Below are 27,979 nucleotides of genomic sequence, written 5' to 3' on the forward strand. Positions count from 1 at the left end.
GCAGTCATGTCCCGAACTGCAGCCCTTCCCAGTATTACCTGTGTCCCTTTCCTGCTTTAATTTTCCTGTGAGCACTTATGTCATCTAACACTCTGTACGTATGTGTATGTGCATGTTGGATGTATGCAAGCATGTATATGTATGTATTTGGTTGCTGTCTCACCACTAGAAGGTAAGCTTCGTGAGGACAGAAAGTTTTTTCTGTTTTGTTCAATGCCAAATCTCCCTGGCACCTAGAATAGCACCTGGCACAAAGTAGACATTCAGGAAATGTTAGTTTACTGATCAGAGCAAAAGGAATCAAAGGAATGATTCCTTTGAGAACTACAACGTGGAGTCAGGCCAGTGGTAGAATTTTGACCATTCTGTACCATCTACTTTAGTCTGATGTGTTAGACTGACACAGGGCAGAATGAGGCTCCCTTTGGCTTTGATGTTGCTCTTCCTGGTCCTCCCCTTCCCCTGCCTGAAGCTGAAGAGCAGGAGTTGTGTCGGGCTGACTCTGTGTTGGACCTGAGGTGAGGGGAATAGAAAGGAGACCTATAGCAGCCTGCATTTTGGCACTTGTGTTGCACAGTGTCTTTTGAATGAGGATGGCGCTTCTGTTTTCCTTTGTCATCTAATAGCCCACGAGTAACTTTAGACATGGAGCAGCTGTGAGTGTAGGGAAGTTACAGAGTTTGGCTTTAATTTCATGTCATACCATTCCTGTGTGGCTGTTCCAGGATTACTGTGGCATGGCCTGGTCAGTACTAACCCAGAGATTCAAGAATGGCCTCTTTTCATCTCACGCAGATGAACATCGACTCAAGTAAGTAGCTTCCTTTTTTCTCTTAGATGTGGCCTGAAAGTGTAGATGGCAGATTATAATGAGGGAGAGAGCAAGTAAGAGTACAGATGGGGTTTTATGTTGAAGGAAAATTTTGTTTTTTTAGATTTGGTTTCCTGAGCAATAGGGGCCAAAACGGTAAGCCTAGTTTAGCGAAGTCATTGAAAACCAGGGTCACTAAAATGTTCTCGATGAGTGGCTTGAAGTCAAAAGTAGTGGGATTTTTTAATTAAAATATGGAACATGCAGAAAGGTAGAAAGAAAAGTAATACAAACCTCATCCATTTCAACAAATGCCAATATTTTGCCAACTTGGCTCATCAGCCCTCCCATTTTTGTAAATATTTGTAAAATCTTGAACATAAACAAAAATAGAACAGTATCATGAACTCCCTTGTGCCTGTCACCCTGCTTCTTACGAACAGTTACCAACTTCTGCCCAATCTTGTTTCATCTATTTTCCCACTTTCTACTTCCCTCTTACCACAGTTGGAATTTTTTTTTTTGAAGCAAATCCTAGATATGATATAAGTAGACTTGTAGATACTTCAGCAGGCTCCTTGAAGATAAGGACTCAAAAAGAAAAAGGGGGCACCTGAGTGGCTCAGTCAGTTAAGCATCTGACTCTTGATCATGGCTAAGGTTGTGACTTCAGGGTTGTGAGACTGAGCCTGCCGTCGGGTGCTGGCATGGAGCCTGCTTGAGCTTCTCTCCCTTCTCCATCTGCCTCTCCGCTACCCTCTCTCGCTCTTTTAAAAAAAAAAAGAACAAAATCACAGTCACAATATCATTACTGCATAAAGGCATTCTTCGCTTTTGTGGTGAACATCAAGATAAAGTAGGCTCAGGTTTGGCTCCACCTAGAGGCGAGGAAGGTGAAATGGAGAGAGAAAGGTCTTTTTTGACATCCAGTGGAAGTACATAGAAAGCATTAGAATTCTTTTTTTCCTTCTTCTTCAAGAAAAATATTTTTTTTGCCACACAGATATCAGTGTTTTAAATCGGCTTGGATGTACCAAGTCCTTCATGAAGGATTCCATTTTCCCTATGACTACCCGCACCTGCGGACAGCCCAGCTGGTATATGACCGAGAGGTTCAGTGGACACTGGGAGCCATTCTGTATAAAACACGATTCTTACCACTCAGGTAAAGTGGACTGAACTGGTATCTTGAGATCAGAGGATGTTGGTTGGTGTCTCAGAATAAGTTTTTAAGTGACCTCTCTCCCTCAAAAAAGCATCCAAACTAACTCCCTCTATTACTCTACTACACTGTGAACTATTATTACTACCCAGGCATGTTGAAACAGAAAGAAGGCTGAAAATTTAATCCATAGTCTGTTCTTTAGCTTTTCGATTTCAGGAATTCAGTTTTATTTGTTTATCCATAATAAATCAGTCTTTGGGATTGAGCTGTTACTTAACTAGTTCTAAGATAGCAAGTGATCAACTAAAATGCCATTCTTCAGTTGCTACAGAAAACATTGGACTAGAGAACTGAGTAAGGCTGTGTGTGTAGGGCAGTCTTTCCTAATGGTAGAGTCACTCTAGAGATCATGTCATTGACTTAGAAGGCTTTTTTGTGGGCCAGAATGAGAACAAAGCACCTGAGAAGCCCTTCAGGGGGCATTGTCATCAAGCCGTGATTGCCTGATGTCTTGCTCTATGTACCTTAAGATATATGGGATAATTTTTAGGTTCTCTTTCCTCTGGATTATTTCAGATAAACTAAAATGAATTTTTAATCTTTGCTGCCTGTTTCTCTAACCTCAGAAGGCAGGTGGCAGAGAGAGGTGAGACAAGTGGGGAGCTAGAGATTATGTTATCCAGATGGAGGGCTGGTGGCCCCCATGCATAGCTGTCCCAGCATCTGCCAGTTCTCATCTGTCAGGGCAAGCGAGAAGTCCATATTTTCCAGGCAGGCTTTTCAGTTTGGAGATTGACATTTAAAAAAAACACTGCAGGTCAAACAAAACAAAACAACCAAAGGGCGGCTTCTGTTCTTAAGCACCCAGTCTGCTGCCCTTTGGCTTACAGGTCTCCTTACTTTTTTCCAGACTACAGTACTACTGACCAGGTGACCGCTTTCTCTAGACAGAGCCTAACCCCTCAGGAAGCACAGTCAATTTTGTTTTAAAGATTTAGATGCACTCTGATGTCTTGATTGAATTTAGGGGCCGCCCTGTTCTTGTTAGTACTGTATTTACAAACTGGATGCATGTGTTTAGGGAATGGTATGGGGTCTCTGTTGAGACTAAGGTTATAGAGGGGCGCCTGGGTGGCTCAGTGGGTTAAGCCTCTGCCTTCGGCTCAGGTCATGATCTCAGGGTTCTGGGATCGAGCCCTGCATCAAGCTCTCTGCTCAGCAGGGAGCCTGCTTCCTCCTCTCTCTCTCTGCCTGCCTCTCTGACTTCTCTTACTGTTCATTTTTTTTTGCCTTCTAATTTTTTCCCCAGATCCTGGAGGATGTAGGCCTATGATGCTCCCTCCCCCTGTAGGCCCTGGCAAAGAAAGTGCAGGAGGAACCACACAGCAGTCCTCAGGCTAGAGACATTCTTTAGCTTTGCTTGCGCTGTGGAGCTAGAATCCTGGCATATTTACACAAATAGCATAAAGTGGGATACCACTGGCCTTTTAAGTCAGCATAGCTGTCTCTCTTTGAAATTAACATGACTTTCCACCTTCCTGCTCTTCCTAGGGATCTACGGCAAGAAGGTATCCGGCAGGCCCATGGCAGCTGGTTCCGCCTCTCCTTTGTCTACAACCACTATCTCTTCTTCGCCTGCATCCTGGTGGTGCTATTGGCCATCATCCTGTACCTTCTGCGTCTGCGCCGAATTCACCACCGACAAACTCGACCCTCAGCTCCACTGGACTTGCTGTGGATTGAGGAGGTGGTGCCCATGATTGGGGTACAGGTAGGGCCGTGAGGCCAGACAAAGACTGGGGAAGCCCAAGTACCCCAGAGTGCTGCCCATTGAATTCCACCACTTTCTTGTTTTGGCCTCAGATGCTGCTTTGCCTGACCTTGGGATATTTGGCCTTGGAATTTCTACCGTAATATCTACTTTAATTCCTTTTCATTATCTAGGTCCTCTTCTCTGAGAGAAGCTGTAATTTAGTCTGTGAAGAACTAAGTAATGAGAGTTTGGTGCTAACAAAGAGGACCAATCTTAGTCCAGTGGAAGCATGCTTCTACCCCTTTATCTGAGAGGTCTGGTGTGTTTCTGGCATCTAGACTTTTCTCCCCTTGCTAAAGCATGAAGTTTGGCATTGGGCAGACTGGAAGCCTGGTTGTAACCAAACAGGAGTATCTGATACAAAGCCGAAGACATTCCAGCAAGTGCAGCAGCCGCTTCTTTCTCTGTAACAGAGATATCATTTATGTGGACATCCACACTCTTTAGTAGGGATCCAAGATATTTGCATTTCAGTGGAACAGATGTGAGCTTCCAGGCAAACAAAATAACATCGTTTCTTTGCTTACTTGACAAAGAAGCCATTATGAGTGTGGTCCGAGATCCCTGACATAATATTGCTGATGTTAATTAATTAGTATGTGATTTTAAAAGGTTAGAACCCTTTCTAAGTGAGTGGTAAGTTGAAGACTCCGACAGTATTTTATGTGATAGCTGGTATGACCAGGATAGAAAATGTTTCTGTGTCTATGCGCTTCACCAGCTGTTTGGGCATTAATTTTTCTTTTCGAGCCTTACGTGTGCTTGTAGGATGGAGAAACTGATGGGATCGCAGATCTGGGTTTGTCTGTTTTTAAGTCACTGTATCTAGGCCTATTTTTATGAGCCACTTTATAGGAAAATTCAAAAAGAGTTCTTTTATTTCACTAAGATCAACACATAGTTCAGGGAGGGGTATATTTGGGTTGTTTTTAAAGAAGGAAAGAACAGTGTCAGTAGAGTGGGCAAAGGCAATAAAATCCAAGCTCTTATTTATTAATGTTTTCCTGAGAAATAGAAATTTTCTCAGTTTGACTCTTGGAATGTCTGAAAAGAAGCAAATTCTAAACTTGGGAATAAATAGGTAAATCTGTTAATAAGCCACCTGGAAACTTTCAGAACCTTTGTTAAGAGATTGCTCAGTCACAGTCTGCGCTTCCATTAAGGAGTAGAGAAGAGAAGCCATTTGATTAAAAGCTGGGTTTCCTGCTTTTATTCACTGTCCTTTAGGAGCTCTGTTCTGCCAGTACATGTAGCCTTTAATTTGCACCTTTCCCTGTGGGATCTTCCTCATGCTTTACCCTTTCCTACATGTAGCCTTAAATGTCCTTCCCAAGAATATGCTCCCAGACTTGAAGTAGCTTTTTTTCTTTTTTTGTCACTTTATTTTTAGGGTTAGATGAGTACAGGAAATGATCTCTGACTTTAGTGGGGAAAAAAGTAGAATTATTAAAATATAAATTCCATAGTGGGATCAGAAAGGAATTAAATGCTTCATAAAACAGAGAAAAAGAAATCAAGATCTTCCTAGAGATAAAATAAGTATCCTTACTCTTATTGGCAGGCGAAAAGATGATGAGTCTTAAATTGTTTTCAAATTAAATCAAAATGGATCTAGCAAAGAATCTTATAGCTCTCTCTGGAAGTATTTTTACTTTTCATGAGGGCTTCATGTCACAGCAATTTCCTTTCATCTTTAAGACTTCTAAATTGCCTTGATTTTCTTTGACTCCTTACCTTTGTGTCACTGTGAGTGAGCCCTCGCCTTATGAGTACTGCCTATAAATAATGTCAGAATATGTTTTTTGCTAGCCAGTGCCTCCTCCGGTACTCTTACTTTTTCCATCATCTTGGTTTCCAAGTGAAATCTGGTCATGATCTGGCCAAAAGCTGTCTAATTGGCTAATAGTGATCACATTCATATGCTCAAAATGAAGATGAAGCAGGGAGGAGGTGGTGGTGAGTCCAGTTTGAAAGCTCTTATTAATGAAGTTATTCTTCCTTCTGGTTATAATAATGATAGCTGCCATTTTTTAAGCTTTTACTGTGTACCATACACTCTTATGAATTTTATGTATGTTATTTAATCATTATGACAGCCTTTCAGATGGATATTACTTTTTGTGTTTTTTTATAATTTTATAAAGAAAACTCAGGATATCCTATGCTTATCATTTTTTTCATGTAAATGTATTTCTTACTTTTAATTTATTTTAATTGGCTTCTGAGTTATTGTGTTTAGTGTATTATGTCTTGTTTATTATTTTAATATTATAGGATCTAGGCTTGGCTTTGTTACTGTATGATTTTTCAGAGTTCTTTGTATCAGAAGGACAAATTCTTATCATACTCCTCAGAAAAACTGAATATTTGCTGTTGGTATTGGTTCCTGTGCTGCTTTCATTACTCCCAGTTAACAATTTTAAATGAAATCTCATTAGCTAGAAACAGAGGCCACTTATTCTTTGAAGGCCAATTACTTATATATATTGCTTTCTCATAATTGTCTTACAAATGGAATCAATTTTGCCTTTTAGCTCTTAGTTTTTAAAGATTTTTTAAAGATCTGTGTTTGTATTTCTGTGTTTTCAGTGGTTTCCCTGTGAAGATAATTATAGTTTCATTGAATTCACATGCCAGCAGTTCCTTTGAATCTTAACCAGCCAGTCTTCTTGATAACAGCAAAATGAATGTGAACTGTTTTTGTACTTCTATCATTAACGAGACAGGTCACAAATGTCAAAATCAGAGTCAGATAAGAGGTGATGCTTTTATTAGTCTTACTATGGCACAACCCATCACTTTTTCTGAATTCTTGTCACTAGAACATAATGAAAATATGTATAATACCCACGTATATGGCATTATGTTGACTTAAGTTGCAGTTAACTCTAGGTCAAATTATACTGTCTTTGTCTCTGTACCTTAGCTCCTTGGATTGATTTTCCTTGGTGCAGGGGATTTAGTCACTTTCTAATAGCCTTGTCATAATCTTTCATGTTATCTAAAGCATTCCGCCTCCCCTTCCCTCAGCCTGACAGCTTTCTTTAACTTCAAAGGCCTTGGGCAGTGATTATTAATAACGTGGTTGATTGAGTCTGTCATGCACTTGCTAAACTAATCTTTTCAGGGATTAACATTTAGTATCACATCTGTATTTGTTGTTGTTGAGGTGTAGGTGACAAATAACATCATATTGGCTTCAGGTGTACAACACAATGACTTGATATTTATATACACTACAAAATGATCACCACAATGAGTCTAGTTTTCCCCGTCACCATATAAAATTAAAGTAACATGCAACTCGGTGTTATTGACTGTAGTCACCATGTTGAACATTACAACCCATGACATGACTTATTTTATGACCCCTTCTTCTGTCTTGCCCACCCTCCCTGCTCCCCTGCACTCTGGCAACCACCAATCTGTTCTCTGATCTGAGTTTTGTTGTTTCTTCTTTTGTGTTTTAGATTCTACATATAAGTGCAATCATACATTTGTCTTTCTCTGACTTATTTCACTTAGTGTAATACCACAGGGTCCGTCCATGTCACAGATGACAAGATTCCATTCTTTTTCGAGGCTGAAGTCATATTCTTTTGTGCGTGTGTCAGGGTGGAGGGGAGTTGTGTACATCTTGTGTATCTGCTCATCCATCAGTGGGCACTTTGGTTGTTTCCTTCTCTTGGCTGTTGTGAATAATGCTGCAGTGAACATAGGGGTGCATATGCCTTTTTGAATTAGTGCTTTCATTTTCTTCAGATAAATACCTGGAAGTAGACTTGCTGGACCACATGGTAGTTACGTTTTTAGTTTTTTGAGGGACCGCCATACTGCCTTCCATTATGGCTGCACCAATTTATATTCACAATAGTACCCAATAGCTCCCTTTTCTCTACATCCTCACCAGTACTTGTTATTTCTTATCTTTTTGGTAATAGCCATCCTGACAGATGTGAGATGATATATCTCATGGTTTTGAGATACATTTCTCTGGTAGTTACTGATGCTGAGAGCATGTTTTTATGTGCCTGTTGGCCGTCTGTATGTCTTTAGAAAAGTATTTCTTTAGGTTCTCTGCCCATTTTTAAATTAGATTTTAAATTATATTGAGTTATATAGTTCTTTTTATAATTTGGATATTTAATCCTTTACCAGATCAGTGATTTGTGAATATCTTCTCCCATTCAGTAGGATGCCTTTTTATTTTGCTGATGGTTTCCTTTGCTGTACAGAAGCTTTTTAGTTTGATACAGTTTCATTTGTTTATTTTGGTTTTTATTGCCATTGCCATTGGAGTCAGATCTAAAAAAAATATAGCCAAGAGTGATGTCAGGAAGCTTATTGCCTATGTTTTCTTCTAGGAGTTTCATGGCTTATATTATATTCAAGTTTTTAATCCATTTTGAGTTAATTTTTGTGTATGGTATAAGATAGTGGTCCAGTTTCATTCTTTTCCATGTGGTTCTTCAGTTTTCCCAACACCATTTATTGAAGAGACTATCTTTTCCCCACTGTGTATTCTTGCCTCCTTTGTTGTAAATTCATGGATCATAAATGCAAGGGTTTATTTCTGGGCTTTCTATTCTGTTCCATTGATCTATGTTGTCTGTTTTTATGCCAATTACATACTGTTTTAGTTACTACAGCTTTGTAATATAGTTTGAAATCAGGGAGCATGATGCTTTCACATCCATATTTACATTTTTGAAATAAAATAACTTCTATTTCTTTTTTTTTCTTTTCTTAATGTTAGTCACCATACGGCACTTAGTTAGCTTTTGATGTAGTTTTCCATGATTTACTGTTTACGTGTAACACTCAGTGCTCCATGCAATACCTGCCCTCCTTCATACCCGTCACCGGGCTAACCCATCCCCCCATCCCTCAGTTGTTTCCCGGAGTCCATAGTCTCTCATGGTTCATCTTCCCCTCTGATTTCCCCCCCTTCATTTTTCCTTTCCTTCTAATGACCTCCATGCTATTCCTTATGTTCCACATAGAAGTGAAACCATATAATTGTCTTTCTCTGCTTGACTTATTTAATTTTGCATAATCCCCTTCAGTTCTATAACTTCTGTTTCTCACTGGTATCATCTAAATAGTTGCTCTCCCACCCCCATTCCTATGCTTTTGTTTTGCTTCTTGTCAGCAGTGAAAGACAAGTGGGTGGTATGACCTAGGGGAAAGAAGACTGGCGTCGGGAACAGCAGACTTGGTTTCTTGTCCTGGCTTTGTCGCTGACTAGCTCTGGTATTCCAGGCAAGTCACTTACCCTCTCTGGTTCATTTCTCATCTGTAAAACAAGGTGGCTAGATAAGATGCTCTGAGGCTGGTTCCAGAGGGACTAAGGGACTAACCATTGGCCTAAGGAGCTTAAAGGTGAGGGTTGCCCAAGGGAGCCAGTGGTCATCTCCTACTTTATCCACTGTCCCTGACATTAAGGTTGATGGGAATGGAGTTTCCAACAGCAATCATTATATGTAAATTTCAGAAGATGAGATTTCTACAACTGGGATTTTAGAGGTCCGTCTTCTGTTAACCCCCTTGGTTTTATAGATGATGAAGTTGAGGCCGAGAGCACTGCTAATATGTGCAAAGTCACTGTGCGTGGCTTCCTGGATTCTGTTTTCTCTGTTCTCTGTACTACGGATACATACCTTTGACAGCTGCAATGAAATTCTCATTGAGAGAATCTTCCTGTAAGATTGTGTATTTCAACAGAATCTATTCTTTGTAATAGAGCTGACTGCAAGTAGCCAGGCCCAATCTTTAGAATGCTTCTGATCTTTATTTGTGATTGCTTTGCTCACATTCAGAAATAAAATATGAAAGAAATACTTCATTAAAGGGGCAACAGGGTGGCTCAGTGGGTTAAGCCTCTACCTTCGGTTCAGGTCATGATCCTGGGGTCCTGGGATTGAGCCCCTCATCGGGCTCTTGCTCAGCAGGGAGCCTGCTCCCCCCACTCCCCGCCTGCCTCTCTGCCTACTTGTGATCTCTGTCTGTCAAATAAATAAAATCTTAAAAAAAAAGAAGTACTTCGTTAGAAATAGCACTAAGTTGTGACTACATTTATTCTACCTTCTATATTTCTTTTAATACTTTTACATTTTAGATGTTTCTTTTAAACAATTTGCTTAATTTTGTACAATTTTCTTAACCACAGCAACTAAGCAATTCATCTGATGGTTAGAATTGATATTATTTAAGGTGTAAATGCCAATCAGATCTACCTCATTAATGAACTTGGCTCTAATTCTTGGGCAGTTCTCAGATTCCCTTACAGAAATAAAATGCTATTGCTTTCTGCTGTCTTTAAACTTCTTTTCATACTAATTCAGAACTAGTATCTAATTTCCCTGTATGCTGTGGTATGTGATGTCCCTTCATTTGGGATCAAGAATTAAGGTAGATTAGCCACAGATCCTTCAGATTCTCCCAGATGAGCAGCTTAGGTCGTGTGTAGTTTCAGAGTCTGGCCACTAGGGCCACATGCGAGGATTTGGTTGGTGTTAACAAAAAATACTTACTAAAAAACCAGGACTCTTTTATTATATACTAACAGATTTCCCATGTATTATTACATAAGTGCTTCCCATTTACTCTAATTCATTATTTCCAGTTTGTCAGTGCCATTATTAGAGGGACAGAGGAGGTCAGCATTTGTTAACCATTTTGTTTCTCTGAAAGTCTGAGCACTAAGAAGAGCCTTTTATTTGTAAAATCGAGTCATTACTCAGACTATAAGGACTTTTTACTTTAAAAGTGTATTTAGTCATGGCCTGCCATTTTTATAAAAACCAAAGTCAAAAAATGTTTCTGAGTCACAGGATGTTTATAACCATGCCTGCCTGACTTCAGGCAAGCCTGGGGACTCGTCAGCTCCTGAGCCTCTCCTTTTTAAGTAGTGCCTGGGCTCACAGCCCCCCTGGCGGTCTACCACTCTGTTTTTCCAGTATTAAGGTAGCCCTGCTGCTTTCCCGAGGAGCCCCCCTGCAGAGGACTTCCCGAGTTTGGCCTGTTAAAACTGGTAGTGGTGCAGGCTCTGTACCTTATTAGCTTCCTAACTTTCTCTGCAGGCAAGGATCCTAGACGAACACTCTGATTTTTGGTATTGCTGTCATTATGTTGTGTTTGAAATTCTCATTCCGCGATTCTCCTTTTGTGATGTGTATGTATGACGTGTGAAGCCCTGACGTGTATGCCTTGTCTCCTCCATTGCTTCTGCCTTCAACAATGAACTCCACAGTGTTGCGAGGCATTTATTATCACCCACAGCCAGAGTCCCTTCTTGCTTCAAAGAAACCAAAGGCTGCCTGTACTGCATCACTTTGGGGGGTTGCTAAGACTGTATGTTTTTCTAATGCTTCACATTAAGTAATTTTGCTCAATAGTTCTTAAAATTCTGTTAAATACTGTTAAACCAGTGTCATACAAAAGTGCAATGAGTATTAGAGAGAGATGCATTGTCTCTCATTCTGGGACATGGGTATATATGTTACATAGGCCAATATGGAACCCACCATTCATTCCAGAACTGGAAGGAATGCTACAGATTGGCTGGTTATCCTGACGTCATAAGCATCACTCCAGGCAATAGCTAATCAATACCTCTTCTACAGTGGACAACATTTGGTCAGTGTAAGTTAAAGACAAAAAATTCTGGACTGATTAAAAAAGCCTGGTGTTTTAATTTCCTTTAATGTTTCAAAAACTGACAGAATTATTGACAGACTTAAAAATATTAAGGGAAATTCATTTAATCTTCTAGATATATGATGACTTATTTTGAAGGAAGTATCTGGGACCTCAGTCTGTAATTGTTCATTTTCCATTCACTCATGCAGTATTTGGTCTATGTCTGAAGCTGGGAATAATGCAAACATAACAATTCAGATAATCTCCATCCACCAAGAGCTCATAGATAGGCACACTACAGTTATATAGCTAAATGCAATCAAAATCTGTTTTTCCAAACTTACCTATCTGTAATAAAAGAAAAATGAAGTAAAACATTTGGAACTTGAACTTACTCTTTGCCACTTTGTTGGAGGGAACCGTAGAAGCCCTAGCATATGGCTTTTGGGGTTGGGTCAGACTGCTCTCTGCTGACTCAGTTATTAACTAAGGACAACCTCAGTCTGCGAAATCATGTGATAATGAATAGGAACCTGCCCCAGTCACCAGTTTCCTTTCTTTAAAGAATTCTATCTAGAAGAGGTGGTGATAACCTGTGAGCACACTAGTAGGATCAGATTAAATGAGATGGGGGTGGGTAGAAATTTGGAGGGGATAGCAATAAGCCAGTCAAAACTTTCTAAGGTGCCTAGGCTATTAGGGCCTAGGCCAGTGGTGCCCAATTGCCTGCATGCTGAAATGACCTAGGGAATTTAAAATATATCTATTACTGCTTCCAGAGATCATGATTTAATTAGTCTTGGGTGAGGCTTGGGCTTCAAGATTTTCAAAAATTCTAATGTGAAAAAAGTTAGAAACTACTTCTAATAATAGCATAAGCCCCAGGATCTGGAATTAAAAAAATAATAATAATCAAAGACAAAATCTAACTTCTGTTTTGCTAAGAACTGCTTGAACGTGGTAACTGTAGGTCACAATGAAACTCGCAGAATATTGGACTTGAAAGGGAACTGAGATCATCTAATTGAGATTATAAATGGGCAAACCTTAGGCTATTTATGGCTCTCAGATATGTTTAGCCTGCATCAGGTTCTAAAAACCCTGAAATTAGTTGCTAACCATTGAGAACTTTCATATAAAAATATAGATGTTCTGTTTCTTTAAAAAAAATCAGATCTGACAACTTGGACCTATACAGCAGCAACAGGCCAGAGCCCAGCAATGGTTTAACCCCTTAGCTGGGGCACCTGTCTCCACTTTGCCACACTCTTCACCAGACATACCCTAGTGGGTGTTTGTTTTGATCCAACTCTTGCCTTATACAAAACAAGAAACTAGCTTTCTGTTTTTCTTTTTACCCACTGCTCCCAGCCCGCAGCATAAGGAAGCTCATTCCTTTTGCATGAAAGAGCTTCAACTTCTGAAGGGCAGGAATCTTGCTCTCTCCAAATGTTCTCCTCCAGCTAAATACCCCTAGTTCCTTCAAGTCTTCCCCGTGGGGTATAGGGTTCTGGAGTCCTTACCAACCTGGTCCCTTCCTCTGGATACATATTTAGTGGTCCGTGTCTTCCTTAAATGTGGTACCCATGATGAAACACAGCACTTGCATGGAGGTATTCTGAGTGTGGCTGTGACACCTCCATTGATGAAATCTGTAACACCACTGATTTTTTTTTATCAGCGTCATCACACCGTTGGTGCATGTTGAGCCTGTGGCCAACTAAAATCCCTGTCTTTTTTATATGAAAGGATATGATGCCAGGTTTCTCCACCTCAAACTTACACAACCTATTTAATTAAAATGAGGATGTTACATTTATAATCTGTTTAATTTCATCTTGCTGGTACCACCGTGGAACTGTTTTGAGTTGTGACTGTCATCTATATTACATTAGCAATGTTGGGTTGTTCCATCCTCAGATTTGATCTTTGTGATGCCTTTATCCAAATCACCAATTTAAAAAAATAAAGTTGAGGGGCCCCTGGGTGGCTCAGTGGGTTAAAGCCTCTGCCTTCAGGTCAGGCCATGATCCGAGGGTCCTGGGATCGAGCCCTGCATCAGGCTCTCTGCTCAGCAGGCAACCTGCTTCCCCCTGCTCTCTCTGTCTGCCTCTCTGCTTGCTTGTGATCTCTGTTAGATAAATAAATAAAATCTTAAAAAAAAAAAGTTGAATAAGACAGAGTCCTGTGAAATAGCAAGAGACCAAAAGACTAAAATTACAACAATTAATTAAACAAAAATTTGTTTACATATCTGAATAGATGTCCATGTACTTCATATACCATCAAGACCATACTTTAATTATCCATGAGGCTGTTCGGAAATGCTTTCAGGAACTGACTAATACTAGGTATTCCATTCATCTAACCTAGAGATGTAACGGCACAATCAAAAGAACTAGGTTAGTGCTTGATGAGTCAAAGTGGGTTACCAGTGATTTTCTCCTTTTCTAAGTACTTATAAGCCATTTTGCTACATACAGACATTTAAGCTTGTCAGATTGCACCCTTTCCCCATTGTGAAAATCAGGATACCAGAAGACACTATTTCCTGCCGAAGGCTCTCTGGCTACTTTAGAGTGTGTGCCAGTCCTTCCCTTTGAATCTTTACCTGATGGAAGTGAAGTCGAGAGCATAAAGAACTTCTACTTAGACATAATTCAGGACTCAGGAGGTCAAGGAGATGAAGTGGTACATGTAGAATCAAAAGCTTGCCAACATTAAGAAATCTGAGACAGTCTATTAAGCAGCAAAGGCAGACATTTCTTTATCTAGTACATTAAACATGATTTTCAACAAGAAAACCAAATTTACAAATATTTTTAAAAAGGACTCTTAAGTTAAACATACTTAATGACACTCTGGATCCAGTGACTTTGTCAAAAACAAAGAATTTTAAATAACTTGACCAATTTGGTATGCCAAGGTCATCCTTTTAAAAGGAAAACTCCCAAGTTCTGTGCTCTCTGATGAGCTCTCAAAAGCACTTTCAGTCCTAGGAAGCCGATCCTCTGAGAATTATTTTGGGACTCTTCGGAGTTCACTCATGAGCCAAAGGGCAACACTGAGCAGAGCCAGGGAGCCCGACTGGTGAGTGGCAGCCAGAGGAGTTGGAACGTACATCAGCAGAGTGCTAATGCCCAAGCCCACCTGTTCCAGAGGAGAGAATGCAGTAAAAAAAGCAGGAACCACAAATTCAGAATTGACATGACTGGGCATGGACAACCAAATACATACACCTCCACATTCTCTCATCAAAACATTAAAAATATGTATTTTAAAATTTTCACAAGTAAGTATACTCACAGCAGAGGAAATTCAAACAAAACAGATAAACCTAAAATTCTCCTTAATAATCCTTTATCCTAGCCCAGCTACCCTCCCCACAGATAGTCATCAGTTTCCATACACTTGTACTTTTGTATCTGTGTTTATAAAGAAACATACTTTTATGCTTTAAAAAATGGGGTTGTTCTGTTACTTGCTTTTTTTCACTTAACAATGTATGTCTTGAGACCTTATTATTTTAAACTGCTATATAGTATTACATAGTATGTGTGTACCATTGTTGTTTATTTAGGTGGCTTCTGGTTTTACTGCTATCACAGCAATTCTACCATGAAAATTACTTTGTACACAGGTCTTTGGGCCTTAAATATTTCTAGGGCAGGCACTAAGAAGTCAGTTTGTTGGACCAATGGATTATACATTTAACATTTTAAAAGCTAATGTCAAACTGCCTTCTGAAAAAACTATATCAACTCATGCTCTCACCAAGAATATAGGAAGATATACCATTTTCCTAACTCTATGCCAATACCTGATTATCTTTTCAAAAAAAATTTTCCCCCAATCTGACAGGGACAAAATGGTAAGCATTGTTTTAATTTGCTCCTCTCTGATAACAAGTGAGGCTAAAGACCTTTTCATGTTTATTGGCCATTCATTGTTTCTCCTGTGAGAACTGTGTATATTGATAACCCTCTTTTTATTTTCTGAGTATTCTTTATTAAGATAAAAATCTTAAATAAAACAATACATAAAATTTATTAGAAGATATATAAAGAGATAATCAATATTATAAATACTGAAAATATTTTCTCCTAGCCTGTCACCTTTCTTTAACTTAGTTTTGGGACCAAAAAAGAAGTGGTTTGTACCTGTGTATATGCCAAAGCTAGCAAAGTCGCTGCGGCCATCTTGGTCCTTCGAGGAAGGGAGATTCTCCGGGAGAGGAAGTAGAGCACTGTCACAGCTGTAACTGAAGTGATTCCCTGTGGGGACGAAGACCTCTCATCAAGAATCAGGAAGAAATGCTCCACCCTCCTGCTTTCTGTTTGTCTGCTGCATCTCTCCTCTAGGACCAGTGAGTCACCCTGAGGGTTCCTTGTCCCAGACCCAGAGAACCATCTGCAGCTCCTCCTATAATTACTCCTTGGTCTCCTCCATGATCTGCTTGCCACTTAAATGCTCGTGTTCCCTGAGGCTTTACCAGCAGTTTCTGAACCTATCACGCTACACACTCTCTCTTCTCAAGTGGGTGCCCCCCCCAGGTGTGGCTCTCACCTTTGAAATCACTCTTTGCATCCTAATGTCTCATTTTACCTCCCCTCTAATCTTGTATTTTTAAAGCAGGGCTGACCCCAGCACATGAAGCTTATTACCTTCCTGGGCTGTGAGTAGAGGAGTTAGTGGTACTACCTCCTCTACTAGGCTAAAAACAAGCCCAAGTCTCATTTCCATTCCCCACTCTGGCAACAGGATCTCTTCCCCACTTCCATGATGTCAAGGAGAATGTTTTTCTGTCATTTTCTGTATCCACTTTTTCCTTCAGAGCTGTCCATGATGACAATTCAACCGGACTTTACTTATTACAAAGTGTTGTTGGTGGCGGGGCCTGAGCCCAAACAACATAACTGGCCCAAGCCCCAGTGTTGTCTTTGGGGGTCTGAGGCCTCTGGACCTCTCTTTGGGTGTGCTTCAATCATCACACCCAACACTCCTCAATCTGATGGCACCCTCCATCTTCAGCCCAATGCTCATTTCAGTAGTCCCATGTCTGGGTGTGTCTTAAGCATGCCACAGAACAGACTTTGGGATCTTCTTTACCCTCATTCCTATAACCCAATCTTCTATTCCTTAGAGCCTCTCTCTGATCCACCATCCATTCTCTTCAAGCCCTGCTCCTCCATGCAGCCTAGAGCCCCACCACTCTCACCTGCATTACTGCAATGGCCCCTCTGCTTCCTGCTGGCCTCCTTGCTGCCAGTCTTGCCCTGCTCCAGTGTATCATGCCCAGGCTACCAGGCCACTCTTAACATGACCCCAGCAGGCCCTTAATATCAGCTTAATTAAGATGAGAAATATTTATGATGCTCTTAGCTCCCTGGGGTTTCGGGTCATCTCTGACAATTATGTGTTCAGCAACCACTGCCTTTGCCCTCTCTTCTCTACTCAGCCTCATTTCCACTAAAATCACTCTCCTTTGTGTGTGTAGGATTGAGGGATGTTATCCTTTGCCAGATGGTAAAAGGCACATGTGAACTTCAGTAAGACAGTATTATCCCCAAAGCCAGAATTTGGCTGGAACAGGTGTGGATAATTAGGACAAAAACATCCCATCAGAGAATTGGTGGGAAATTTCTTCTAAAAAGCAAAGGAAATCTAGTGCCCACGGTATTCTACCCTCTCAGGGCTGCCATCAGTGCTTCAGACACCCCAAAGCCTGGGAGAGGCTCCCTGGACTCAGCAGCCGGTAACCACTAGCCAGACTTACCAAAATCCGGTGATCAAACTGCACCATGGTGGGATTCTCAAAAACATTCTTCAGGACGGGAGAGAAGGTAAAGAGATCCTCCGGGACCCAAGATTCTCCCATCTTCGGGAAAGAGTTGTACACAAGCCCAGCATCCAGCCCTGCCACAAAAGCCCCTATATTCCAAGGTAAATGGTATTTATTAAAATGAGATAGAAAAGAGCTCAAATACTAGTTCTTCCACAGAAAAAGTCCATTATCCTAGAGTTAGACAAAAGGAATTGAGAATAAAAAAGATCTACAGGAGGGGTTTCTCAAACAGAGAATATACATCAGCATCACCATGGGAACTTAAAAAACAAAATAAAACAACACAAGTGCATCCTCACCTTCTCCCACCGAAGATTCTGCATGTCTCCCATAACTAGAAGCTCTAGAGCAAGGCGCAATGGATGGAAACACTCCCTTAGTGATTTTGATGCCCTCCCTATCCCACTATGAACGCCATCTATTCTGGAAATGCTCTTCCCTTGGATACCTGCATAATTTACTCCATTTCCTCACATCTCCACTCAATGTCACCTTATCAAAGAGATCACCCAAATGATCCTGTGTAAGACAGCACTTGCCCAAACTCACCTCTATCCCCTATCCTGCTTTTTTTCATAGCACTGAACACCATCTGCCATATGTTTTCATTGTTTATTATCTGTCTTCCCCAAGTGCTCAAAAAAATGTTTGTTGAGTGAACACAGAAGTGAAAAAATTTATAAACTAAATATTGGATAAACATATAAAGTATCCATGAGTTAATGGATGACTCATCCATTACTTATGATCAAAGGAGGACTCAGAGATGTTTAGATCACATTCCTTGTTTTTAAAAATAGCACATTTAAAGTAAAAGTTCATGTTCTTCCATCAAAAATGGAGGGAGGTGAATCACTGGTTTGATGGTTTTCTTTGGAGCAGTGCTACCGAACAGAACTTTCTGTGATGATAGAAATGTTCTATATCTGCCAGCCAACACAGTAGCTGCTAGCCACATGTGGCTACTGAGCACTTAAAATATGGGTAGTGTGACTGACAAACTAAATTTTACATTTTATTTAATTTTAATTAAGCTTAGACAGGCATGTGAGGCTAGCGATTAATGTACTAGATGGTACAGTACTCGAGCAAGAAAGGTAGGATAGAGATGTGATTTAAAGAATGAAAAAGAACTATCAGTCTCTTTGCTCCAATGAGCTCCTCATCTTAGGCCATCTTTGAGGAAAGGACTTTTCTCTGATTTGCACCTAGCTTTTGCTACATGCCAGGTACTTTTCTAAGCATTTCACGTGTATCACTCATACTATTACTATCATCCCCATTTTACAAATGAGATCACTGAGGCTCAGGAGGTTACACAGCTTGCCCAGGGTCAGAGAGTTCATAGGTGATAAAGCCAGGATTCGAACCTAGGCAATCTGGATCCAGATAAATGCTCAATATTTGTGTTCAAATGACTGGGAAGCAGAGTTTTTGGAAGGGAGGGAGAAACAGAAAACAGAGAAGGGAGATGATGGGTATGGAAAGGCAAGTGTGAAGGACAAAGTGTTTGGCAAGAAACCCTCTCCCCCGAGTGGAGAACGAAACTAGACCACACGGGATGTGAAGAGTCCTACCTGAGAGTGCGGTAAGGAATACCAGGCCTGCTGTTCCATGAGCACATCGCCTCAGCCACAGGAGCTGACGAGTTTCAGGCAACTAAAGAAGAAAAGAAAACCATTCCGATAAACTGTACTGCAGGAACTAAGGGAGACAACAAAGATCTCCAAAGCCAAACCCTAGTGACAATCTGAGGTCAGATCTTCTTTGATGCCCTAAATAGGTTAAGCGGTCCCAGCAGATTATCTGGTCTAACATGCATCATATTCTACTACATTTATACATTTACTGTCTGTCTTCCCTGCTATCCTGTAAGTCTTGTGAAGGCAGGAAATGCCATCTGTCCTGCTTAGTGAAGTAATCCTAGCTTAGGGTTTGGTATGTAAGTACTCAATACATACCTGTTCAATAATGATTTGCGTTGTTCAAGGGAAAAATGCTTCACCATGGTTGAAATGATGTGCCTTAAGATATAGGACTAGATTTTCATGTTGTTTGTGATATTTCATGTTTAGCAAATATAGTCAGAATCAAAACTATGAAATCCCTAAAGTACAGGGGCACCTGGGTGGCATAGTCGGTTAAGATTACAACTCCTGGTTTCAGCTCAAGCAGTGATCTCAGGTCATGACATCAAGCCCTATGTCAGGCTCCATGCTCAGCCCAGAGCCTGCTTGAGGCTTTCTGTCTCCCTCCCTCCCCTCCTGCTCCTCTCTGCTGTGCGCACTCTCTCTCAAATATATAAATCTTTAAAAAGAATGGGGCACCTGGTGACCTGGGTGGCTCAGTGGGTTAAGCCTCTGCCTTTGGCTCAGGTCATGATCTCAGGGTCCTGGGATCAAGCCCCACATTGGGCTCTCTGCTCAGCAGGGAGCCTGCTTCCCACCCCCCCACCCCCCCCACCCCCGCCTGCCTCTCTGCCTACTTGTGATCTCTGGGTCATGATTTCAGGGTCCTGGGATTGAGCGCTGCGTCGGGCTCTTTGCTCAGCAGGGAAGCAACCTGCTCCCCCCCACCACCCGCTCTCTGCCTGCCTCTCTGGCTACTTGTGATCTCTGTCTGTCAAATAAATAAATAAAATCTTTAAAAAAAAAAAGAAATCGCAAAGGTAGAGATTCTTGCATTTAGTGTTTTTGCAAGATAAAAATTTAGTTTTATTTTTACTATAGCCAACTTCTGATACTAATCAGTGAATCAACAAATAATTATTAAGAATTTTATAAACAGATTGCCATAAAGATACAAAGGAGTTAAGTCAGAGTGCTGCCCTTCAACGGTCTATAATCTAGTATATGAAGAGTGAGCTATCGTTACTAAGATACCATACGACTGTCTATCAGAACTTTAAAAATAATCAATTATCAATTATTAATTATTATCAATTATCTGTTGCCATCCAACAGAACTTTCTATGATGATGGAAATGTTCTATTATCTGCAGTGGCCAATACGTGCCTAATGAGGACCTGAAATGAGGCCACCGCACCTGAAAATTTTAAAAAAAAGTTAACTTTTTTCATTTAAAAATTTTTAAATTTATTTTTAATATTTTATTTACTTATTTGACAAAGGGAGACACAGTGAAAGAGAGAACAGCAGGGGAGTGGGTGAGGGAGAAGCAGGCCTCCCACTGAGCTGGACACCCGATGCAGGGCTCAATTCTAGGACCTTGGGATCATAACCTGAGCTGAAGGCAGACGCTTAACAACTGAGCCACCCAGGTGCCCCCAAAGTTAATTTTTTTTTAAACTTTAAGAAAATAACTGCTTTTTAAAATATAAATTTATTTAATTTTAATTAAAATTTAAATGGCCACATGTGACTAGTAGATACTGTGTTGGAGAGCACAGCACTACATGTTTGACTATCATCTCAAATCCTTTCTGCAAATTAGTGGAATATGAATAAATAAGAAGAGAAAAACAGTTGATAATTTAAAAAGTCACTGGCAGCCTTTCACAGTACCATTTCCCACAGAGAATGTTTAGGAGTGTGTGGGTATATGTGTAGGCATGTACAGAGTGCCATGTACAGGGATGTCGATGTACAGAGGTGAGTGGGTGGGAGTGCCAGATGATAAGAATTTAAAGAGTGGGTTGTCAGCAAGTACAGTTACACATTAGGCAATTCATTTGAGAAGTCCAGCTTTGAAACAGATAAGAATTATTCCAGTGTAGATTGTCTACCATACCAATGTTTTGACCCCATCTGGCTTCCCTGTGGGGATGACTGCCAAGTCCACAACTCCCTTCCGTACCGGAATCAAGGCTACTGGCTCCAAGTACCTATTGGGTAATTCTACTTAAAAGTCCTACTGTCATCTCAAACTTCATTCCATCAACAGGTTATCCAGGTCAACCATAACTTCAATACCTAAAATAATACTTATTTTTAGAAAAACTAGTATTTTCCTTTAATCAGCATACAGGAAAATACTTTCAGGCAAGATCACAAGAGCAGACTTGTCAGACTTGATGAGTGGTAGGTCCCCACCCAAAGAACAAATAACTCTCATGGCTCTCGTATACCCTCAGAGGTCCAGAAACAGCTCTCACTCTGGCCTTCCTCACCGGCTAGCCACCATTCATCTAGGAGTCAGAAGTGGTTGGGGGGGATAGCTCTTGTTGCAACCCCTTCCCATCATTCCTAAAATTCATGTTTTCACTTTTCCCAGTAGGCAATGCTGACAGGATATTTGGGTCCTGTACTAAGTTTCCTTTGAATGCGTTGCTCCAGCTCAAAAGAATAATGGTACATTTTACTATGCAGTTCCAAAGACTTCCAGAGTCTTGAAGTTCAATGTTGCTGTCATCTCTGGTTATACCTAATTGCTGGCAAACTGGTAGATGTTCCTAAAGGAATGTGTGCATATGGATTGATAATTTCCCATTAGAAGCAGAATTTCTGTTCCTCTGACCTTGTCAGCATCTGTGCAGATATACTAATAATAAAGACTGACGTTTTTACCTTGTGCTGAGGTAGCAGCAGTGAGAGCGAAGTCCATAAGCTGGCACAATAAAGAACAAGAGCTGATCCCAGGTGGGCGGCGAGGCGATACTGACTGACTCGCGGGATGTCATGGGAGTCTGGTTTTTCTTCTAATCCACTTTTCACCATATACCATCCTAACAGACCCTAGAACCAAAAACACAAGAGGCAAATAAAACAAAGCTGGATCTGTCCATTCAACTGTACTAGGTGAGAAAGTGAGTTGTCAGTTATCGGGAGTACTCCCTACCTGACCTCTCATTTCCATACCTTCCCATATCTCAGTATCTCAGGAGTCATATCCTACCCACATTTTCACATATAGCACCATAAATGCTTAACCACTGTTTAGATTATTATTTTATTAAAGTGTAAGCCAAATGTAGAAAATTACACAGAAGCTTATCTACAAGCAAAACCTTAAAAATACTTGATATAATTTAACATTATGTAAAATGAAGTTTAAGTAGAATATAAGAATAAAAGGAGAGTTTTTCAATAAAAACCAGATTTAGTGTTTTGGAAAAGCTTTGATAAAGATAATTGCTTAAAAACAATTACTGTCAAGTTAGTAGGAATAGACAATTATAAAAGTCTTGTGTGGGGAGGAATCATAAAAATCTGTAAGGCTTTACTGGCAGATGGCTTTGCAAATGTCTAAGTTCCCACTTCTCTTTTAAGGAAAATGAAATGAAATGAAATGGTAGTTTATGAAGATGCAAGAGATTGGAAGTTAAACTCCAATCTGAGAAATCAAAGAACAGACCTTAGTTCTCTGTTTAAAAAAAAAAAAAAAAAAAAGGTAATGAAAGTACATGTTTAAGCTTAAAAGTTCAAGGTACGTATTACTCTGATACACTGCTTTAATTTTTTTCAATTAATACAAATGTCAGTTTCACTTCTATCAGATAAGATACAGCGCTTTCAACACTGCCCTCCCAAGTCAACAGAAGCATGTCAGAGAGGTAGCATTTGCCTATCTCTTCTTCTTCTTTTTTTTTATTAACACATAATGTATTATTTGCTTCAGGGGTACAGGTCTGTGAATCATCAGTCTTATACAATTCACAGCTCTCCCATCTCTTCTAAAAGATCTCCTCAGGAAATCTTTCAGGGCATCTCTTGCCCCCTTCGTGATTATCCTGGATGTTCTAATTAGCTTGATTCCATCTGCATAGGGCATTGGAAGACAAAGGAGTACATAGTGTGATTTGCCAGCTTCACTTTCTTCTTCCCATAATCCTATGTGCCATCTTCAAATTGTTGCCTCCCTGGGAGTCTGCTTTAGGGTGGTTTTGGTTTTTGTTTTTATCATTCCAAAATAAACTTTCACTTGTTTAACCAACCCTCCCCTAATTATTGTTAGCCTTCTATTATGTCTCTTTATCTCTTTCTATGGTCTCTATTTTTTCTCTTCCATCTCCCTCTTTAATTTCTTCTGATTGGTTCTTACTACTTTTGAGCTCAATTAACGAATTAGCTTCTTCCTGATCAAATTTTGATGTTTCTTTGTGCTCTAAGATGCTCTCTGAGGGCCTATAATTGTGACCCAAATACTAGTATGTACCTTCTCTCATATTCCTTTTCTTGGATCTCAGTCTCAGCAAACCCCTTAACTGTGGGAATCTTCAAATTTGCTTCTTCAGCCATTCTAGCACAGGGATTCCATTCCCCATCTAGCAGACAAGTCAGAAAAGAAAAGACAAGAACCCAGGAGGAGAGCCATGAGAGGAAAGAACCTCTTGTGACTTAAAAATGTATTCACCAAGTGCTTACTAATTCCAGGCACTAAACTAACTACTTTATGGGCCCAGCATGCTTCCGCTGCGCAACTCTGCTTCAACTAACTACTTTATATGCATGATCTATCTTATTTAAGTCATACAACCTAACCAGTAGGCACTATTATTATCCCTATTTACAGGTAAGGAAAGCATCATCTGTAGAGAACTTGCCCTACTAAGTGACAGGGCTGGCCATGCCTGTAACACTAAAATTCATCCTCTTTTCTACTCTGTTATACAGACTCAGATTCCTCCCAACAAGGGAGCTGGCATCTCTGGCTTCCCAAACTTGAGCAAATCTTACCTGGAAGCAGACTAACCCACATAGGGCAAGAACACGTCCTTTCATGCCACGGCTGAGCCAGCCCTTTCTCCAAAAGTAGGCAGCAGGCAGGATGTATGCAAGGCCCACAAGGCGACCCCACATTCGGTGTGAGTACTCCATGTACCAGATGAACTTGAATTCGGCCAGTGTCATATCATGATTCAAGCTGGGTGAAAAAGGAAGTCAAAAAAGAAAGAAGAAACATCCTGATTTTTATTTCCAGACAGAATGCAGGAGCATTCTCAGTTTCAAAGCTTGAAAATGAAAGGTCTGCCTTCTTCCTCATCAGTGATCTTAGGATCACTTTGGAACTGGAGGTTTAGAGTAGGAAGCTCACTAAACATTAACTGAAGCAAATATCGAGAAACATTGGAATCTCACCATACTAAAATGTTTAAATAAGCAAAAGACTGAAAGGGCCTAGTGGGATGTTTACTTGATTTTCTATTATACTTACTTTTTAAAAAGAGATTTTATTTATTTATTTGAGAGAGAAAATGAGTGAGAGAGAGCGAGAGCATTAGCGGGGATAGAGAGAAGCAGACTCCCCTGCTGAGCAGGGAGCCTGACATGGGACTCAATCCCAGGACCCCAGGATCATGACTTGAGCCAAAGGCAGATGCATAACCGACTGAACCACCCAGGGGCCCCTATACTTACATTTTAAATTCTGGAAATTGCTGATATTTTTGGAATTCTGTTTCCCACTCCTCTTGACTAGTAGGTGGTTTCATCTCCTTTATCAAATGCCAGTCTACCATTGAGAGGCCAGACTCTGTCAACCTTAAGATAGGAAAGAAGTGTGTGTGATACATGCACACACACATGCACACACAATGCCGGATTTCTCATAAATGGTTTACAGAACCAAATGGATCTGAGCTTAACCCTTCTAAAGGTAAACACATCATTTTAGTGTATTCTTTTTTAACACCCTGCTTTCTTCTTACTGCTTAAAATTTCACCAGAAAGCTGCCATCAGATAGAAATTTCTTTACTCCTTGTTCTCTCGATCCTTTAATTCAGCTCTCTTTACTTCCTTCTTTTACTAGCATTCTTTAACAGGTAAAATCAACCCTTAGAGCAAAGAAATCTGCCCTCAATGAATAAGTGACATTATTTACAGAGGGAAAAGAGATTTGTTGCAGATATAAAACAGTTTAGACTCTTGAGTGAATTTAAAGCTAATAAAACTTAAATTTTTCACAATTTCCCATTACAGTCTATATAACATATGGTATTTTGAAATAAGAGTACAGGGAATGTGCAGAGAATGTGAGGAACACATACTGTATTAACACCAGAAGGTATTTTCACCAAAAGGTGTGAGTGTCTCTAAAGTGAAAGGCTGATTTAGGTCGGAGGCAGCAAATGTATAAGATGAACCTGGAATATCTTATCCACAAAGCAAAGAATTTAGTTACTAAAATTCTGTCAAAAAGACTCAGGAGGCAATTTGAAGAGGCTCTCATTGACTAAAGATGGAACAATTTGACCGAATCATCAGTGCAATGGATCGAAACATCAAATACACTTAAACCTATGAACTTATAATACTTAAAACCCAAACCCTTTATTGATCACCTTTGGAGGATGCTTGGAAACCAACTTATTACTTTCAAAACTGGTAAATTAAGAGGAATATTCAAGTATTTATCCTGCCTTTCTTATAGAAACTGTACCTTACAATAACAAAATTGTTGATGAGGGCAAGTTTTTCTTTAGAGATGAGCTAATAAAATATTACAGTTTTGCAACTGTAATAAAATCATGGATCTAGGCAACGATCATCAATGGCTGTTGGCATCTCTAATGGACACCAGATATTTATGAATGTCATAATCACCTGTGAAGTATTTTGCCCCCTCCTCCCAACCTGAATCTGATCAAGCAAAAAGTGGTTTACAGGAAATACTGGGGATAATGGGACATGTTAAACACCACCACAAGTATGCAGTTAACAAAATTCAGACTGGGAAACTCCATAGGACCAATCAGTTACGTTTCTTTAATAGCAAAAAAAAAAAAAAAAAAAAAAAAACCACTACATGAAATGGGGGAGGGAGGGAGAAGAAATCTATAGATTTAAAGGGACCCAAGAGGCATACAAAACAATTGTGATCCGTTTATGTGCATTTAATTCAAACAAACTTTTTTTTTTAATTTTTGAGACAAACCTGGAAACTGTTTGTAGAGGGAAAATATATACAAATAATGCACAGCAAACAGGTAAGACCTAAACCAGGCTTTATGAAGGGCTCCCAATAATAACTCTATAAACTGTTCTACGGCAGGCAAGTCCTCAGACATGTCCCACTTTTGGCCTCAGTTTCTACGCATATAAAATGAGGGAGTGAGACTAGGTGATTCCCAAGGTCCCTTCCCCCTTGGTCATCCTGTGCTTCTACTGATGACCTTTCAAAGAGCTGACTCGCTACAAGCAAATTACTCACCTAGTCACTCCACCAAGAATAACTGCTCCAGCCACTGTTCCACTGCAGACCAGGAGCCATCGACCTACCACCCGCTCAGCAGCTTTTGAGGGAAGGGACACTGTACCCCTTCCAGACTGCAAAGTTACTTCAGAGATGGTGCTGTACTGCCCTGGCCTCAGGGAGCGCCTGATCCCACAGCTGCAACCACACTAAGGATCAAGACAGACAAATTACAACTGGCGGCAGAGGGAAAGACCTCAGTCCACTGTTCTCAAACACAATCCCACTCTGTCTAGACTGGAGTCCCCTGTATGGCCACATCCCCACCGCTTCTGCCCTAGTAAATCATCATCTCCTATCTGGATTACTGCAACCAGCCCACAACTGGCTCTCCTCTAGTTTTGCCTCACTCCAATCCATCCCCACACTACATGACCCTTCTGGTCTCTGCATACTTCCCCCAGACTTTACACCTTGATATGGATTATTTTCTTTCTTGCTAAGTGGGATGCTCCCTGCCTCCTTACTGAGAATATCTACAATACATCTCAGTTCAGATGCCACCTCCTCTGGGAAATATTCCTAGATTCTCCTGGGTCTGCAACAGGTCATTCCCCCAGCACACTGTACCTTCCCTATCTCAGCCCTTAAAACATTATAATGTACTTCAGGTTTGTTATCTCCCACTAAGCTGAGTTGCAGGACAGAAGTGTCTGGTCAGTCTGGCTCTTTGTCCCCTGACACTTTTGTTCCTAACACAGTTCCCTTACATAACAAGACCTTAATAAAGATTTGACAAATGAATTACAAATGAATTAACTGTGCTTTCCCCCAGGGCAGGAGCCTTTTGGTATTTATCTTTTGCTTCCCAGATCCCAAGACATAATAATCACTCAGCAATTATTTGTTGAGCGAACGCACGTCCTCTTCTGACTCTGTCCCTGAGTCTAAAGATTCGCGTTCTGTTTCCTAACTTCAGTGAACTTAAATTAAGCATCAATTTCCTTCTCTGTAGAATGGGGTTATAAGTTCCTTACCTGGCTCCGTGGGGACTTTTAGCAAAAACCAAATATATAGGTAAAAATTACTGAGCTCTTACTATGTGCTAAACGCTTGCTGTATATGAAATTAATTAACCCTTACCACAACTGAACGAAGTAGGTACTGCTATTCCCATTTCACAGATGGACGGAATTAGGGCACAGAAAGGTTACTTAACTTGGTTAATACCATAAAGCCAGTAAGTGGCAGGTCCGGATCCTACCTCAGGGACTCTGGGTACAAAGAAATGCGCTGTGAATTCTAAGGAACTACGGGAATGTGATGTGGGGTTATCTGTTATCTTTCTCCTGACTCTTTCGACTCCTGTACGATTCCGCGACCGAGTCCTCTGCGGTGCAATACCTGGGTTCTAGGCGCCGCCCTAGGAACAAGGAGCCGGAGACACGGGCTCCCCACCAAGGCCTTCAGGGGCGGAAAGAGCAATCGCTGCATACTGAAGATAGTGCAAAGAAACCACGTCCAAACCCCAGCTCTCTGTGGTCTCCTTTCTCCACCACTGAACAGAGAGACACTTCCGGGTCATACAGCTGACCCCTCCTTCTCAGCAGGC

The 27,979-nt window shown here is 40.5% G+C and overlaps 2 protein-coding genes across 4 annotated transcripts in view; one reads left to right on the forward strand and one right to left on the reverse strand.

Moving 5' to 3' along the window:
- The window catches only part of ENTPD7 (ectonucleoside triphosphate diphosphohydrolase 7), a 42,626-nt gene extending 34,431 nt beyond the window's left edge, over positions 1 to 8,195 (forward strand). The window contains exons 11-13 of the mRNA XM_032311781.1: positions 726 to 811; positions 1,815 to 1,976; positions 3,528 to 8,195. Of these exons, the coding sequence (XP_032167672.1) occupies positions 726 to 811; positions 1,815 to 1,976; positions 3,528 to 3,759 (480 nt within the window). The 3' untranslated portion in view covers positions 3,760 to 8,195. The remainder of the gene's footprint in view (positions 1 to 725; positions 812 to 1,814; positions 1,977 to 3,527) is intronic.
- Positions 765 to 27,972, reverse strand: LOC116572644 (cytochrome c oxidase assembly protein COX15 homolog). 3 transcript variants are annotated; one of them, XM_032311783.1, is made up of 9 exons: positions 27,772 to 27,972; positions 26,386 to 26,576; positions 24,593 to 24,715; positions 23,912 to 24,098; positions 21,803 to 21,970; positions 18,853 to 18,934; positions 17,207 to 17,361; positions 15,591 to 15,704; positions 765 to 844 (listed from the first exon to the last, which is right to left on the reverse strand). In XM_032311783.1, exons 1-9 carry the CDS (start codon positions 27,859 to 27,861, stop codon positions 788 to 790), a joined length of 1,167 nt encoding a protein of 388 aa, XP_032167674.1. In that variant the 5' UTR covers positions 27,862 to 27,972; the 3' UTR covers positions 765 to 787. The 3 variants fall into 3 exon arrangements, with proteins under 3 accessions (XP_032167674.1, XP_032167673.1, XP_032167675.1); XM_032311782.1 differs by lacking the exon at positions 765 to 844 and adding an exon at positions 13,655 to 14,580 and having other exon boundaries at positions 27,772 to 27,971; XM_032311784.1 differs by lacking the exons at positions 765 to 844; positions 26,386 to 26,576 and adding an exon at positions 13,655 to 14,580 and having other exon boundaries at positions 27,772 to 27,860.
- Positions 27,973 to 27,979: the final 7 nt, after the last annotated feature.

Source organism: Mustela erminea, chromosome 14 (genome assembly GCF_009829155.1).
Source record: "Mustela erminea isolate mMusErm1 chromosome 14, mMusErm1.Pri, whole genome shotgun sequence".
NCBI classification, from domain to species: domain Eukaryota; kingdom Metazoa; phylum Chordata; class Mammalia; order Carnivora; family Mustelidae; genus Mustela; species Mustela erminea.

Bases quoted from the DNA above. Each gene is read 5' to 3' on its own strand.
- LOC116572644 (XM_032311782.1), bottom strand. From the start codon at position 27,861: ATGCAGCGATTGCTCTTTCCGCCCCTGAAGGCCTTGGTGGGGAGCCCG. The intron at 24,099-24,592 runs GTAAGTATAGGG...TTTTTCACCCAG, and splicing joins CAATTTCCAGAATTTAAAAT to CTTGAATCATGATATGACAC. The intron at 17,362-18,852 runs GTAGGACTCTTC...CTTGGAATATAG, and splicing joins ATTCCTTACCGCACTCTCAG to GGGCTTTTGTGGCAGGGCTG.